Raw genomic sequence first — 18058 nt, forward strand, 5'->3', positions numbered from 1 at the left:
GTGACGCCACGTATTTGTAACATTGAAATATTCCAAGAACGGATTCGCGCTAATCCCAACACTGCAACTCTGTTTGAGAGCAAAAGACACAAAGTTACTCGGCGCTCCAGAAGTATGTATATCAATATGAAAGTAACCATTTTTTGTAACGGAACCGGCTAAAAATATGACATTTGTCTGATGAAACCAGCTGACAAAAAAATTTGAATCCCACTATTGGGTATATTCACTTGGCCAACACAGACAGTCCCCGAACTCGTTATCGAACCAACATAAGGAAAATCGTGATAAAATTATGGCCTAACCCTAACCTGGTACACATAGCACGGGAGTACCAGTTACTCAATATATAATCAAATAAAAAGGGTTTTCTGCTAATCTCACAAACTTTTCATGATTGAAATTTTAATATAGAACTAGAGAAGTGGTTGCAAACCTTTTTTTAAATTGTCCCGTTATCACAAAAAAAAAATTTTTTTTTTATAACCGTCTTTGAGTGCACTATCAATACTTTTTAACGAGTGCCGTATTTCCCGGCGATCAGCCTTTTTCCCATATTTAGTTGAGAGATCTGAACCTCGTTATAAACAATTTTACACACATGTATAAAAAAAAATGCCGTACTCTCAAATAATTTTCAGTGTAATACATTGCCATAATTATTTTAACATATTGAACAATCATAAATCTGGTAATCAAATGAAATAAAATAATTTGTTAAGAAATTCAAACAGTATCCAGTGTATTAAACACCCATATTTGTTATTCTTTAATTTTAACATAATAAGCAGTTTAAGATTATCATAAATCTAGCAATAAAAATAAAATAATTTATTAAGAATTTTAGACTGGATTACAAGTTTGTATTTAACTTCAAGTCCACATTGAGTACATTCGTAAAACATAGAACTCTAATGATATTTGTGCCACATTGTTTCTTTGGTACGCACACTCTCTTATGTGTGTATAGTGATTTGCTATGCCCGTACTCTTTCCCGCATGTTTTACATTTATAATTTTTTTCCTGATTGTGAATTGCAATAATGTGAGCTTTCAAGCAGTTGATATATCCAAATCTCTTCTCGCAAATATCACATTTATATTTCTTTTCACCTAGAACACAATAAAAATACAGCAAGGTAATTCATGTTTATGTGCCCGTATTATACAATATAAATCTTAGCAATACTTGTGGTATGTGAGGATTTAAAATGTTTTAAAGAAATATCTCCAATTTTTCAATTAAGATGGGAGCATGCTTCATGATACTCTCGAAGTATGTGAACCAAGATGGCGGACACCCTAACGTAGTAAGTGTACCAAGTTAGGTTTAAGACATAATTTTATTCCAATTTTCTTATATCAGTTGTTTTACGAGTTCGGGGACTAGCCAAGTGACTTCCGTATTATTTGTATCTGAAAATTTTGCCTAAACTGGTACACATACTGTTCATTTACTTCGGGAGTATCTGATTTGTAAATATGATAAATACAAAACTTGAAAATTTACCTGTGTGTGTTATCATGTGTGATTTTAGATGAGCAAGTTTCCGGAATGACTTATTGCATATTTTACATATGCACGGTCTTTCGTTGTTATGAACTCTCATGTGAAGTGTCAAAGACTGATTCCGTTTAAACGATTTCAAGCATACTTTGCATTGGAATGGTTTTTCATCCGAATGCATTACCATATGGTTATCAACATGAATCTTTTTCCAAAATGCCTTTTCACATATTGGGCATTTATATGACTTCTCATTATCTGGCAAATGAATATTCGTATGACTCGTCAAACCTGACTTTCTTCTAAATGATTTGCCGCAAATATCGCAGTGATGATTTTTTTCCTGAGTGTGAGTTTTTTTATGTTTAGTCAGGCCTGTTTGGAATCTGAATGATTTTCCACATTCAGTGCAATTGTATTTCTTCTCCTGTACAATATGAATCTTCAAATGCTTTTTCATAAATGCATTTTCGCTGAAAATTCTATCACAAACGGGGCATCGATATTCCACTCCAAAGTGTGTCTTCGAATGGTCCTTGAGTCTACATTCAGTGCTGAAAGATTTACCGCAGACTTCACAAATATAAGGTTTGTCATCATGTGTCAACATATGTTTATGCAATCTTATCTTAAAACGAAAATATTCTCCACAAAAACTACACTGTTTCCTTTTTTCATTTAGATGTTGTTCACCTTCACATTGTAACTTTGCCTGCTTAGAAGATAGCATTATTAAACTATTGCCAACAACTTCTGCAACAAACATACATTCAGAGTCAAAGCAACTTTAAAGTCTTGGAAAGAAATGTAGCCTGACTAATTGGGGTGAGGGCTGATTTATAAACTACCCAGGATGTGAACACACTGTATACCTAACGAAGAATCTAAAACATGATGAGGGCCTAGTGTGGCTGGACTACGTTTTCGCTAACATAAGAAAGAAAATTCATTGCATTGCATAAATCTTTCGCAGTTCCAATCATCGAATACGAAAGCAATTTTCGAATTAATTATTACAAACTATTACAATTTTATTGCGTCAAGAAGCGGAAATTTAGCAGCCAATAGGCAGTGGTGAGATTCAAAATGTTAAGGACAGGTTCCCTCATTTCATAAAACCATGAACTTATAGGGAAAGATTAGTAATTTGAACGAACATTTTTAAATACATAGAAAAAGGCTGATTATTAGTATTGGAGAAATTCTCCTTCTCTGTAGTATTATCCAGTCTTGTAAATACAACCTTAACGTGTATACTGTTCAATAAACCAAAAAAGAATTGTCGTTTGTCCGCTATCATCTATTGTCTGCTGGGGGCGAGCGCCTACATAACTGAACATCGAAGTGAAGAATAATTTGTGCAAGTTAAAAGACAAGAGCCCGTGCTCCTTTAAAAGACCTACGAAAGATCTCGTACGCCGGCTCAATTTATATTTAGGACACCTATTCTGAAAACTAAAACAAGAAAGAGATCTCGGTTTATCACGACTTTCCAATAACCAGTTCGCGCGGATCCTTGAGTACCCCCTGAATCCCAACACTGCGTTTTATCTACTTCTGTCACTCTCAGTCAAAGGTTCAAGCGCACATACATACTTTTTAGAAAAACCCAAGCAATGCTTTAAGGGAAACATTCACAGCCGAACCGAGACTAAGGTAATTGTTTCAATAGGAAATGTCAACATAATTTCGTGCAAAATACGATTTCCCGTACAAGTGACGCCACGTATTTGTAACATTGAAATAAAATTATAAACCACCAAGAGTATCAGTTGCAATAGGGGAAATATTCCTCAAAGATTGCAATTAATTAATCGATTGTTTGATCTGCTTATTAACCAATCGTTTTGAAGAGCGCGATTATCAAGACAAACTTCCACTGAAAAATTTTATACTTAATATATCCCATTTTCATTTTATGATTATCTCCACACGTTTTGTCATATTGCCCTTGTCCTAGTTATTATTATATTAGCTCACTGGTTCTCAACCAGTGGGCCATGGCTCACTGCTGGGCCATAGAGACATTTTCAAGTGGGCCACAAGTCCATTAAAAATTACTATGGTTATTGAAAAGTTTAGTTTTATTTGTGTCATTATACTCAAATTTTTATTGTAGTAGCAATGAATGATGAAGTTGCTTTCATTTCAATCATCAAAGTGAAAGTATCTATTTTTTTGCAAAAGGAGTCTCGTTTTTCTTGTAGTTTTTCTCTTGCATGAGAAAGTTAGTTGGCCACAAAATATTTTATTGAGAGAGAGGGATAGGGAGACGAATTAGTATACTTAGCCGACGTATGTCGCGAAACTAGAAGAGATGACATTGATGACCGCATGATTGTATCGCTTCCTCCAGTCTCTAACGAAAAAACATTTTTCTAGTAGATTCATATATATATATTTTAGTAATTATGGAATATTTAGTCTGGCTGACAAATAATATACCTCTTTCTCTCTCTATGATTTTTATTCCGAAAATACATTATCACCCAAAGATGTCCAGAGTTAAAATTTTGACTCCATCCAGTACCGTCATATTCGCCGATTTCAGTGGCATTTTCAAGTAAATTGTTTGGAGGCCCTTTTCCAATCATTTGAGTTTGTCGTTTACCTTCTTTAAATTACTGTTATATGTGTGTTCAAGGCTGCAGGTTTCTGCTAAATATATATTTATTGGTGGGTACCCGTACTGATATTACTGTGATAAGATATGAAGCTAGATCTGTAGATCACTAGAATTTTATGTAGCGGCCTTGTGAATTGTGATGGTGACAAGTCCAAATCTATCACTGTATCAGTATTTCAGATTTTGGTGCATTATTGCTGTATTGAATAGTTGGTATCCGTATCTATCAGTGTGCTGTACTGAAACTTGGTCTAATGGAGGGCTACTCAACTATTTTCACCAAAGGTCCGTTTAAAAAACTTCAAAATTACTGGGGTCCAGACATTACAGAAAATTTATTTCTTTGAATAAACGAGACTTCAAATGCAATATTAAATTAAATACAAGAGCAATGAATGGCTCACAAATATGGACACAAATGTTGCACATCGGTAGCTGCGTATTTAAATCGTATCAAAGTCATCTAAAACTTTATAACGTTACTTATATTGCCAAAATATATAAGCAGACGCGGTCCAAATTAAATGGTCGAAAGGTCCGGATTTAGACCGCGGTCCGCTAGTTGAGTAGCCCTGGTCTAATGTATACACAGAGCTCAGTCATTTTGAAGTGAAGATAGATTTTTTTTTACTCAATTCTGATTAAACCAGTAAACTGCACTATGTACGGTATGAATGTAGACTATGTTTATTCGTCTCGTAAAAGCAATATAACTATATAAAAATAATTTAGTCACTAGTCTGCTAGTTGTACCCAATTCGAACAACAGCCTTGTAATATGCAAAAAATGATTTCCCACTATCATAAATTTTTTTCATTTTTTTGTATAACTTTCCTCATAATTTATATCTTTGAATAACAACAATGCATCACAAGGTGTCACAGCTTGATGACTCCATTCAATTTAAATTTTATTTTTTTTATAAATGAATGTTCATTTTCAATTTGATTTACACATGGTTGATGAAATGAATAAACATCACTACTGTCTACTAGTTGGATGCAGCATGCAGGTGTGCGAAGTCATAGTCCTTTGGTCTTGTTCAAAATAAATGCCCTTTTGTCCACTTGTTAGTGAACGCATGTAACATTACCTATTTGCATTAGGATAGGATTTAAATATTGGGAGAGGAAAGTGAGTCCAGAAATGCCCTTGCGCATAATTATCCACGCATGGGATTCAAACTTGGGAACCCATGCAAGGTTATCAGAGGTGTGTGGCAGGCGTATTCCTAACGCTTAGCACGATGCGCCACTCCGCAGAGCCAAACTTATTGCATTATGATGAGATAATTTATTCCATAATTTTGCATTCAATTCAGGTTATTAATCAAACAATTATTATTTTACCAAAACCTCAAACATGATTGACTTTGGCTACTGGAAAGCACTAGCAAGTGCACAATACCATCGAATGAAAGATGGTTACAAGGAAATGTTTTATTTCACTTTGGACGACGACCAATTGAAAAGGGATGCAAAGTATGAAATTTTGATAATACGTTTACTTTTTATGAAAATTTACTCAAAGTCATGGTAGACACACTCGCTCAAAAATAAGGAAATATCATGTTTGAGTTAAGCCATTGTGACCACTGGCATGAGAAAAGCGGGTAAAACCGAACAAAATTATTTTGGTGTTTAGTCTGGTATACTTCAATACTCTTCCTATCATTGCCAGGAATTGTTGAAGCCTAATTTGTCCAAATATGCAAGTACAAGTTTTGTTTCTTTTTTCTGTGAAGCCTTAAAATTTGTGTGGTGAAGGATGGGTTGCAATCAGCTTTTCTTCACTGACAGACTGCTGGAAATTTAAATCTCGCGATCACGTATAAATTGCAGTTCTCTTATGGTTATATTGGCGGTTTAGGAAAAATGATTCTTTATATTCATGTAATGAGTGGGTGTTTCTACTTTGTTTGCTCTATGGATATAGGCAGTAACATCAACATTCTTGTTTTTATTTTCAAATGCAATATTGCGGCATTTGCAGTGAAACACAAATTCTTACACCTTTTCCAATACCATTCGCTCTATTCTTGAACGATTTACTGAAAACCGGACGTTTTCTGTCTGGATTAATTCCTTTTGCGCATATCAGTTTGGTTGTGAACTTGTGAATTTCACTTACCATTTGCCTCATTCTTATATTTATCTTAATCAACAATTCCTATTAATGTGAGCCACCTGTTTATATCGGTTTCGCAATAGCCCTACGTAGAGCGGTAATCGCCCAATATTGTGAGCTTCCATCCTGGCCAGGATTCAGTATTGTTCTTCGAATGCATGGACTAATCATGTGAAAGATAGAAATACATTTATCTTGGGTGGCAACTGTCTCCGATGAACCCCAAATGTCGTATAGTTTCCTCCCAGCCATGTACTGAAAGCACTTTTTTTTATATGTATGCATATAATATTATTTTCTTAGTTTGACAAAATGAAATAAACTCTCTCAATCCAAACCCACTACCGGTAAGTGAAATCGAACTGCCACCTTGCGTTATCACATTTTCCATATGCTAAGCATGATCCACAATTGCAGTGCCATATATAAACAAGGAGAAAAATTAGTTGAATTAGAAAATAAACAAATACAAAAATTTTCGAAAATGAGAGAATATGAGACCTTTTCTTGCTTTGGGTTCACCTTCAATGACTCCATTATTTATTCATGTATCAAAGCAAGCATTGTGCAGCTGCTTCAATATTAAATACAATCTAAAATTACCTTAGGCTACATTTCTCGCCATGAAATGACCGAATGCAAGCTGCTTCACAGTGCAATAAGCTGTATTGTACTTTGCATCATCCGAAGCGTTATTTAGAATGGTAATTTAATATTCACCCGGTGACAGGTGAAAGTCGCTAGTATGTCTTGATCATCTGAAAGACCTCGACCATGGAGATAGGTAACCAAGCTGTGATGCCTCGAGGCCAGCAATTATCTTTCACATTATTATTACAACTCACCGGTATTAAACCTGCTATATCAGTTCTTGGTAATTACTGTGGTACCATCCCAAACCAAAATAATGAAATGTATTAGGGCCTAGGGGTCGCTCTTTGACTTGCGTATCAAACTCCATAATTTCTTGTGTCACAAGCTCTTGGGTTGAAGAGATTCAGCTGGGCATATCTTTGCTTTCCAATTGCTGAAATCTGGACGCTCTTTGACTTGCGTATCAAACTCCATAATTTCTTGTGTCACAAGCTCTTGGGTTGAAGAGATTCAGCTGGGCATATCTTTGCTTTCCAATTGCTGAAATCTCTATAATCTACAATTACATATTTTCAAAACAGTTTTAATGATTTTATGTTTAGACTTCCACCAAGGCCTCGGAAATGTTTTGAATGCGAAGCGATAGCATGTGGGTTTTTCTACAGTGTATCGGTTTACTTATATTACTTGGCAAGAATGGGGAGAATCAACTTTCCATCTGGAATGGTAATGGTCAGTAGTAAGTATCAAAAATTTTGGCTATTTATTGGTTATTATTTACTCTCTAGTAAAGCATAAAATGAATGTAAACTTCACCACAAAATTAAATTAGGCATTACTGGTATCTGCACATAGTCACTAACTCATGGCTGGTAAATCCACAACCTATGCTGAGTTAAAAAAAAAGTTTCAAAACTCCAGTCGTTTATTTTTTCCAACCAGTAAAAACACATACAATATTTAAAAAAAAGAGATAATTTTATTGGGATAGGGAAGTCGCGGGGAACCAGAGCTGGTTGTCGAGCAGCGACACCCAAGTTTCTGATATGTAATTGAAAAGATTGGGAATTTTATTTAAGGAAATGCCGTACTATATAACTGAAATATATTAGTATAGATTGTATTCATGAGCCAGCAGACCGCAGAGAATACTATTTGGTAATAAAACTTACATGTTTTATATCTATAGCTAAGTGGCCGCACCCAAAACCTAGGTAAGGTTTAAAATAATGCTTGGGTGTAATTTTCCAAACATGGGATGATAGGCTGGGGCTATACTTACAAAATGTATCCACATGTTTGAAGACTGTTTCGCTTTATATACTGAATAATTTATAGCTAATGAAAAGCTAGAAGACAGAAATTTCTTCAAGGATGTAAAACATGTGGCTGTTTGTAATTCTTTTTCAATGTGATCAGCTTCTCTCACTCCATTTATTCATGAACTTCTTGCAGCATAGTTTATTCTGAAATACCGTAAGGTCGGTGTGAGCAGAACATTTGAAAAATTTTTGAGTTTTGAGTAATAGCAGGCAGGAGTTAATTTTCCTTTGATGGGATTCAGTACCTGGAGGTATTAATCATTTCATGGTTCAACAAAAAACCTAATACAGCATCATGGCCTGGCATGAGCCAACCTATCTTAGATTCAAACTAGTATTGAGCAGTGAATCCAAGGCCCTCCACCGAAAAATCCTGGAAATTCATGCATCATTCCAAAATAATATTTAACACTTAAACGGCAGGCATGGCAGATCTTGATAAAAGATGTCAAATAACTCCATGACATGAATCTCTTTATTTCCAAGACATTGTCCAGATGCTCCTTTTATAGAGAGAAAAGATGTAATAGTGTAAACAAAGCACGACAAGCCCTTTAGTCATTCAAAAAGCAGATAACAGTTGCTGCTTATTTTCAGTCAAAACGTGCTAGCATGATATCTGTAAAGAGTATGCCACTCACCTAATTTGGTGGTGTGTATCGAAAGCAGAAATCGAACAGAAAGGTCCCAAGCTTTAGGCAACATTCTTTTCAAATTAGTTGACCTTAATCACCACAAGATGGACGCCCACCCCAGTGCTAGCATGATTCACAAAAATTCCAAAGGAGCTGCTATTGTGTATTTATCACAAAATTGGTTAAATAGAGAAATATCAAAGGCTAATATATACCCAACTAACCGGTTTCCTCCTTATGTCTGTCTGGCCTATCTTTGCCAGACATTTCAGTTATCGGATCATATCTGTCCTGCAGATATTTCATAACCAGTTACAGCTGGTTTAGGCCAGATCTGTCTGGTTCATAACTTGAAGATGGACCACACAAGAAGTTTTATTTAATATTTATGAAAAATTTATATTGTTATGTACTAACATATCCATGAATTGGATTATTCCATTAAAATTTTGGCCAAGTTGTATTTAGAAGGGGATAAGTTTGCCTGAAATCGTCTAGGTTGTAGGAACCACCTAGAGAAAATCTATAAATTAATTCATTTTAGCTATTGCATGATTGCCACCAGGTAAACTCATGTTGATAATAAATGAAGCACAACCTGTGTTAGCAGGGCTCATGCCCTGATGAAGTTTTTCTGTATAAAAATTCCAAACGTTGGCAAATTACATCGGTTGGTTTGCTAACACCGGTTGTGCTTCATTTTAGCTATGTCTCAGTGGGCCATGAACCATCTTTTGGTTGAGATTTCAGGTTGTTTTGTCCTTAACAAAAATGCAACTTCACAAAACCAAATGCAACTTCACAAAACCTTCATTAGATACTTGCTATGTATTAAAAAGCTAACCCAACCAGTTTTATTTATTCTGTCTATATTGTTATGCATCAAAATATTTTTTAAGGAACTGGTTAGTACAAATGAGGTATTTATCCGATAGTTTTTTTAAACAACCTCCTCTGACATATAGTCGAGTCAACATATCAGCGATTTACATGATGAAATACCTGGGCAGTCCATGATCACTTTTGTTACTATGCAACTATGTGGATATGTTTAAAGTTGCATAGTACGAAAATGACACGAAACACCTGGATTAGTGATCACTTTTAAAAAATGACTCATGCATTTTAATTTAAATTAATCCAACACATTGCCACATCTCTCTGCAAGTGATAAATCACTACTAAACTATTTTAATAATCAAACAGAGTAAAATGATGACTACCAAAAAAAAGCCATTACTGAATTACCAGACTATATTAACACGCAGCAAGAGTACTGACCTATAGCTGTGTTTCGTAGCAAGCAGCCGTAGCAGCACAACTATGTTACAGCGTGACGTCCTTCCCCTATTACATTCAAGAGTGGTCTCACAGGAAATGCCCTATATGTAATTGAATGCTTTTAGGGACTGCTACACAACCAGTACGTAATTTACAAATTATAATCATATAAAACCTTGCTTGATTAGACTATAACTTACCTCTTTATACTTTATCAAGTATGCTGTATAGAAGAACACTTCTGGGTGTGCCAGACGCAGAACTCTGCAAGTTAATTGAAAGCAGTAACATTAAATATCACAGTTAAACGCCAAACTAGAACCAAAATGAATATGAGCTTACCGTACATTGCATTGTACAGCTCTCAACAAGTAGCACTACCCTCCCATGGGAGAATGCTTTTTAATTTGGTTTCGATATTTCGTTGCCATAGTGAAACTTTCGTAAAAAGTACAATTTGAAACAACACAATGTATGAGTGGTAAAAAGAGGCATACACTTAAAAACTTTGGAGGGTTGTTGGCCACGGTTCGAGAAGCACAGACAAAAAAATCATAGTGATTATACCAACACAGACGCAGCGGTAAAAATTATAACGCTAACCGAAACAGTGAAAGCCGGCAATTATTTTCTTTGTGTTATTGTTACTCTCAACGGACACAGCTTGGCTTCAAGTGCTGTCCATTTGTGTCAAGAACCTTTTCAGAAAAAAATAAAAATACTCATTGCGCAACTATTTCAACCAATCAGATTATAGCAAAATAATTTAAAATATCAGACAATGTAACAGTTGATTCTTGTCTTTGACATAGTTTGGTATTTTAGATTACATTAGGACGTAATTTTATCTGTATATGATACAAGTTGTAAAGGAATATTTCGGTAGATTTTCTGTCATATATTATGCATTATCACTTTAACGAACAATTTCCTTCACACACAGTATTTTAAATTAACTTGGGCGTAGAGATTTTTTTGAAAAATATTCGTTAAATTTGATCTTGCTCGCCTTATTTTGGATATTTACATTTAAAAACTTTTTATTCATTTCATTATTTACCTTCCCTCCACTGCTCTAGGAAGTCTACTACATTTGCCAAAGAATTTTTTGAATAGAAATATATATAAACCAGACGCGACCAATGACATTATCAGCGGGTACATTCACTTCAGTTTTAATGAATCACAGGATATTCATGTTGTTTTAATAAGTACTTTGGGTGACAAATAAGGGTTGATGATTTCATGCTTATTCAATTTTTTATTCCTTTCTCCTATATTGAATAAACAATTTATAATTCATAATGTTGGAAATGTATGTCATTATAATTACATACCTCTGATGGATTTTCAATTCTAAAGTCTGATTAAGCGCTGAGAGTTGAGAGTCCTACATGGAAATAACTGTATATGCCATTTATTTTGGGATGACTTCACTTTAATTCAATTTTCTGTGCCTTTTTATATTGATTGAACAAATTATAATTCATAATGTCATTGTGATTACCAACACTGGAGTTGGAGTCATACATGAAAATAACTGTATATATCATTTCGTTTTATATAGTTAATACTGTTTCCCTACCTAATAAAGTTAAGAATATTTCTACTTACTTACTCCTTCAGGAACATAATAGGTTTCTTCTTTTTTCAGTTTTTGCAGCTGGTGGAACTGCAGTCCTGATTGATCCAAGACCTTTTGTGAAAAAAGGTAAATATTTATTCAAATTCTGATCCTACCAAAGAAACAGTTTTTAATACAATTCTTAAATTTATTTATTTAAAGTGAATGAATTCTGTAGTAACTCGACTTTGTATAATAAAGTAAATGATTTCCAATAAGTCGAACTTGGTTGAAACATTCATAATGGCAATATTAAATTAAAGTATGATAATTAACAGAGCATAGTACGTGGCCTATGTTATTACAAGATTTTAATTACAGCTTTGTCCCTGTGGCTATCACAGATAAATTTGAAACGTAATATTTCAAGCTGATTTAACCTACTAATAAGTTCACAAAACTAGCCGTTCATACAGCTTTTACTCAGCTAATCAAGGAAGTAGTGAATATCATAATTTAGAAAAAAAAAATTAATAGTTATACTGGCAAATAAAACAATCCATTCTCTTTTTATTCCAATGTCCTATTTCTGCTTTTAAATAAACTCATATGGATTTATTATACTAACACAATAGTACATTTTCAAGTAGCTGGTATATTTCCTATTAATTAAGTTATCACTAAAAATATTCACATTACAACTATCCTATCTAATTGGCCATAGTGAGCAATGAGCCTCCCTCTGCTGTCACTGTCTATATAGTTTTGCTCAAAAAATAAACATTTCTCTCTTTTTACAGGACCTTCACTAGTAGAATCTGATTCAAATGAAGGCGGGAACACTATACTAAATAAAGAGGATTAGAAGAGCGTCCTATGGAGTGCTCTCTTTTACGTTCAAAAATGGGTCAAATACCTCTTCTGTTCAGTTTGTTTGAAGTAATAGATGTGAATAGAAAGAAGAAAATGCTTCCAATAAGTGGTGGATAACAAACATTAAGATAACTTTACTGTGAATAAAAAAGACAGTGAAATCATTGACTATGAATTATTACAACTAAATCGTTATTTAAAGGCATTAGTATTGACTTGTCTCAGCTTTATCAACTGTTTCTCTTTCCCAACTGTACAAATTTTTATGCCTTATTCATGTCTACATCACTACATGCCTCTGTAATAATAAAAGTACTGCCAATATGTGCGCGGTACCACCGCCTTACAAAGTTTGACAACAAAGAAAACGCACTGGCATCTGTTGAGCACGAGTCGAATGCACACACGGCCTCTGGCACTTATTAAATAATTCATGGGTCGGCAAAGCAGCTGGATGCACTTTTTATTTCAATTTTGAAAATGAAAAGTGACTTTTTTTTGCATCGTGATAAATTTAAACAAATTACGAATCTCTCAATTTTATATGAAAGCCATTTCAGTATTAAAGATTGCCAGATAATTTTAAAAAGCGGTTACGAACATTTGGCGCCAATTTTGCACTAGTCATACTATCCCAATATTGCTGAATATTGATTAGGCCTATTCATATTATCGAAAACCAAATGTACAGAACTCTTATATTCCGAAATAGAGTGCGCAGCAGTCTCTTAAAAGGCAAAGAATGCACGAGGTAAAATGTGTTCGCAAACTTTTATGAAATAAAATACACATCGACCGTCATTCGGTTTGTTTTAGGATGCTTCGAAAAAATCCTTAAATATTAAATCTGGAATCCAAGTCGTTTACACAATTGTTCAGGCGAAGTTTAGGGTGTCCATAAAGTCTTGCGATTTTTCAAAATTGTTTTGGTATGCTCCTTATATTTTATAGCCCAACTGGGATTACAATTTTAAAACTTTTGTTTTATATGAAAGACATTGCCAGCATTGAAGATCCAGATAATTTAATATAGCGGTTAAGAACATTTGGCGGCAATTTTGCATGACTCATACCTATTGCTGAATATTGATTAGGCCTATTCATAATATATCTAAAATTGAACGTAACGAATCCCGATATTCCGAAATAAAGTGTTCATCGCTGAATTATTAAAAGGCAAGGAATGTAAGAAAAAAAATGTCAGTGGTTGCAAACTATTATGAAATAAGATTGACATCTACTGTAAACTGTAATATAGAAATGATGATCAATTGGTTTGCTTGCTTCAAACATAAATTCCCTAAATTTTATCCCACGAGTCCCAGTTTTTACGCAAATGTTCAGGGTGTCCATAAAGTCTTGAGATTTTTTTAAATTGATTCGGTCCTCAGATTTATTAAATGGAGTAAAAATACAATCATTGATTCAAAAACAACAAACCTGGTTAGAATATCTTATTGAAATTGTAAAGCGACTTTATAGACGCACTGTATAGCTAGACTCCTAAAAAGTAACAACTATGCTACTTAAATTTTATAGGCCAACTGGTCTTACAATTTGAAACTATACTGCATCTTGATATGCCTACATGCTTTTGTATGAATTGGAAAAGAGAAAACAAATTTATTAGGAAATCAATATCAAACCTTTATGAAAGAGGTGTCCGCAACGCAGTGTACATAACATACGCATGCAGGCAGCAACAAGAATGCAGCTTGTAGTATTGATCGACAGTATTACCATGAGGGCAATGTCTTACTGTACAGTGAAATATCACAAATTATATAGTTCATCTGGAGAAAAGAATATAAAGGATTAAATAAATAATAAATGGTTTGCCGGTCAAGTATAATTTCAGATTGTGCCACAGACAATTACGGTCATAAACAGAAATGGGATTGCTCGAGTTAAAGAACATGAAACCTAAACTGACTGAGCAGGGATGTCCAAAACGATTCGAAACTTATTATATTCAATATAGTGAAAATTTGAATTTATCACATTTTTATTCAAAAATTCACAATTTTTGGGCGTCGGACAAGATGATTAAAATAAATAAAACATACATTGTATCACAGAGAAACCATTGACTCTTCATTTGTGTCGATTTAGATATCAACATGAACCATGCGAACCCCGATTTTGAATTTATTCCATATTTCACCATAAAAAATATATACTCTGAATGTATTTAGAATAGTGAAATATTCAATTTTGGCCATACTTGTGACGAAGTTTTTATTTTCCATTTGTTAACGTCTGATTACATATTCGACACCCAAGTTGGGATAATTTATTCTAGAACTCAACCGCAGTCACATTTGCCATCAATAGAAATGTTATGCTCATTGAATATGAATGGATGGGTGTATTTAACCCATAATGCCAATGCTTTTTAGTTTCGGCTAGACCCAATGAGGTCATTGATCGTGAGGTCTAAGCAAGCTGCAACCTAAAATGACATCTACAAAAATCCAACTGGTTGTTTATCAGGGCTGCGTAGAATTTCACAACACAGTTCTAGAAAACAATAATTCGAAAAGATTATGTATCTGTACAATAATTTCACTAACACATCCACAGACTTTTGTATTGAAATTCAAAGTACAAATATCTTAAATTTAAATGAAGAAGCATCACTGCTACGAGTCTGTACCCAGAAACTTTAACTCATGGATAAAAATAGAACGATAAATTGCTGGTGGCAGTGATGCCCAAGATAAAAAAAATGGTGACATGATAGTTTAGAATAGCTTTATCGGTATTTGCAAATTATCATTTTGGGCAATTGAAGCCCGATTTGAAGTAAGATTTTTGATAACAGTGAAAATGGATCCACTTGGACAGTTTTCAAACTAGTAGACTTCCGTGTGTTGTTTGCTAATCATGATTCAAACCAAAACAAATTCCAGTCAAATATAGCCATATATCTTTTATAAGCCTAAAACACCAAATAATTCATAAAATGTTCCTGCTTTAACTCAACATCCACTTTTTTAGCAAACCCGTTAATTAAGAGGCAAGAAGTACGCCTAGAAATCCCAGAACTCAAGATTAAAACAGGCAACACAAAACTAGCACTTTTCAAATATTTTACAGCCCTGCTAATTTGCATAATATCAAAACGACAAAATTGAAATCAAGCAAAATGTATCCCATTTGAATTAAATAAATGAAGCAAAGCTAAGAAATCGTCCATATCCATAGTCCTGGCACGTTTATCGCTAAAACCATTCTTTTGTAATAGTTCATTAATCATATCTTTTAAAGAAAAATCTTCAGGTAAAGTTTCATTCGTAAGAGAACAATGAATTCTATAATTTTTTTCTAACATTTCTAGAACCGAATTGTTTTTGAAAGCAGCTCCAAGAGTTTTATTTTTCCGCAAAAATCCGATTCGTACAAGACCATCCCATTCGGTAAAATTAATTGCAGGGGGCGGATTCTTTGGTTCTATTCGTACTACATTTGACTCGACTTTAGGTGGTGGTTTAAAGTTATTCTTTCCCACTTTCATAAGCAAATCAACTCTCGCTAGCAATTGCGTGTTCACTGAAAGACGGCAGTATAATTTATCTCCTGGTTTTGCAACCAATCGATGTGCGAATTCCCGTTGAAACATTAAAACAGCACATCGGAAAAATGGACGATGAAGAAGCAGTTTGAATACAATTGGAGATGATATTTGGTACGGAAGATTAGCAACACAAATGTCAAAAAATGGCAACTGTTCAACTTTCAGCACATCTCCAACCATGAGTTGTAATTTCCTCTGCATCGGTGTCCCTTGTACTCTTTTTTGCAACTCCGCAGCAAGTCTAGGATCAATTTCACATGCCACAACTTTTTTCACATTCTCCAATATTTTTACAGTCATGTTTCCAGTACCTGGACCAATTTCAAGAACTGTATCAGTTGGCCTTAAAGCTGCCTTCTCCAACATTGTTTTCACAACCAAAGGGTTCTTGAGAATGTGCTGCCCCACTTGAGTGTTGAAACACACGCCCTGTTTCACACGAGCAGTGTGCTCGCGAGATTTCTTTTCTGATTTTACTTTAGGCATTATTCTATTGAATTATGGTTGAATATAAACAAAAGGAGGAAATATGATTTTTGACACCATTAGTCAGACATTTATATTTCTGTATTTAAGTTTTTTGAGTGGATAGCTAACGAAGCACAATAGTTTGTATTTTTTTCAGAACATGCTCTAATTGCAAAATATAAATTACAGACGAGAGGTTTGAAAACGAATAGCTGGTCTTAATATGCTATTAAATTAATTTTTTTTCTTGTTTGTAAAGTCGTCTAAAATATAAAATCAAAACTAGCTAAATTTATACACTTATCAAATGCTTAAATATGCTCTTTACAGTCTTACTATTACTCTTTTTAATCAGTTGATTTTTAGCCAACGGATCTATTTATTCAGCTATTTCAGTATTTGTTTATTCTACTAATTTGGAATTTTTTTAAACATTTAATAAAATCAATTGACAAAATTTTAATACTCCCAAAACTCTATCATTCAGATATTCTTTTAAAAATTTAACATTTGGACTAAGCATACAACAAAGTTACTATATATTTCCTTATTAATGTATACAAGCGTTTTCAGAGGCAAAAACCGTTACTCGAATGCCATAAAAAAGCTAACGTAGGGAAGAATTTTATTACTATTATAACAGTCATCATTATCCATAATTAATTTCCTTAGATTTATTCATTATAAACATTAAAATTTAAATTCAATAAAATTTTGAATAGCCTTCTTTTATAACCTTCTCAGTTATTCGCCTTCGTTAGAAATTTAGGGTCATTAGAGACTAAGAAGGTTGACATACGACAAAAATCAATAAGAAAAATTTTAGAGAGCTTATGAAGCTTACATGTAAAAAATAAAAAACAATTAAAAGCTAGATCTGGACGGCATTTTCAAAAGTCATTCTGATTTTCAGCTGCCTTTTTCACTGAAAGGATGTGTCAATTGTGCAATTTGCTTACAATAATTAACAATTGAAAATAAAGAATAAAAATAAATTATTGCAGTATTTTATTGGTATATGAGTACTTTATCACATTCCACAGGTCCAAGTTAATTCCCATCACTCAGTGGTAAATCATAAAAATAAAAACTTAGTACTGTAGTAATGCAATAACACTGAAAAGGATGCATGGACTAATTACAAAGTGTTTAACACTGACAGACTGATATTATGATCTGTGGGATTTCCCCAAGACTGAAACGCCGACAACTCACAGACGTATGGAAAGTCGCAATACAGCAATAAGTTTCCACCGAAGACTGCAGCGCAGGCGAAACAGGAAACCAATTTTTAAAGACTTTAAAACGTGTACATTCTTACGATACGCCTTATCTTATGATAATTAAATTTCTGAAATTGGCGTGCAAGTACCGATAGAGATAAAATACATAAAAATTCTTACCATCCGCATGATTCAAAGCACGCCAGAGTACGGAAAACTGCCAACTGACATTCGATACAGCAATAGCAAAATCACGGAAT

The 18058-nt window shown here is 33.9% G+C and overlaps 3 protein-coding genes across 3 annotated transcripts; 1 reads left to right on the forward strand and 2 right to left on the reverse strand.

Moving 5' to 3' along the window:
• Positions 1–694: 694 nt before the first annotated feature.
• LOC120327854 (uncharacterized) lies at positions 695–2682 on the reverse strand. Its single transcript, XM_039394212.2, has 2 exons — positions 1511–2682; positions 695–1113 (listed from the first exon to the last, which is right to left on the reverse strand). The coding sequence occupies exons 1-2, from the start codon at positions 2271–2273 to the stop codon at positions 854–856; spliced, it is 1023 nt and encodes a 340-aa protein (XP_039250146.2). The 5' UTR covers positions 2274–2682; the 3' UTR covers positions 695–853.
• A 2756-nt stretch (positions 2683–5438) lies between these two features.
• On the forward strand, positions 5439–13661 carry LOC120327514 (uncharacterized). Its single transcript, XM_039393821.2, has 4 exons — positions 5439–5615; positions 7458–7594; positions 11748–11804; positions 12458–13661. The coding sequence occupies exons 1-4, from the start codon at positions 5497–5499 to the stop codon at positions 12520–12522; spliced, it is 378 nt and encodes a 125-aa protein (XP_039249755.1). The 5' UTR covers positions 5439–5496; the 3' UTR covers positions 12523–13661.
• A 443-nt stretch (positions 13662–14104) lies between these two features.
• On the reverse strand, positions 14105–16889 carry LOC120327513 (putative dimethyladenosine transferase). Its single transcript, XM_039393820.2, has one exon. The coding sequence runs from the start codon at positions 16591–16593 to the stop codon at positions 15670–15672; it is 924 nt and encodes a 307-aa protein (XP_039249754.1). The 5' UTR covers positions 16594–16889; the 3' UTR covers positions 14105–15669.
• Between the last annotated feature and the right edge of the window lie 1169 nt (positions 16890–18058).

This window comes from Styela clava, chromosome 7, assembly GCF_964204865.1.
Source record: "Styela clava chromosome 7, kaStyClav1.hap1.2, whole genome shotgun sequence".
NCBI classification, from domain to species: domain Eukaryota; kingdom Metazoa; phylum Chordata; class Ascidiacea; order Stolidobranchia; family Styelidae; genus Styela; species Styela clava.

Bases quoted from the DNA above. Each gene is read 5' to 3' on its own strand.
- LOC120327854 (XM_039394212.2), bottom strand. From the start codon at position 2,273: ATGTTTGTTGCAGAAGTTGTTGGCAATAGTTTAATAATGCTATCTTCT. The intron at 1,114-1,510 runs GTAAATTTTCAA...ATTGTGTTCTAG, and splicing joins ACACATGATAACACACACAG to GTGAAAAGAAATATAAATGT.
- LOC120327513 (XM_039393820.2), bottom strand. From the start codon at position 16,593: ATGCCTAAAGTAAAATCAGAAAAGAAATCTCGCGAGCACACTGCTCGT.
- LOC120327514 (XM_039393821.2), top strand. From the start codon at position 5,497: ATGATTGACTTTGGCTACTGGAAAGCACTAGCAAGTGCACAATACCAT. The intron at 7,595-11,747 runs GTAAGTATCAAA...TTCTTTTTTCAG, and splicing joins TGGAATGGTAATGGTCAGTA to TTTTTGCAGCTGGTGGAACT. The intron at 11,805-12,457 runs GTAAATATTTAT...CTCTTTTTACAG, and splicing joins AAGACCTTTTGTGAAAAAAG to GACCTTCACTAGTAGAATCT.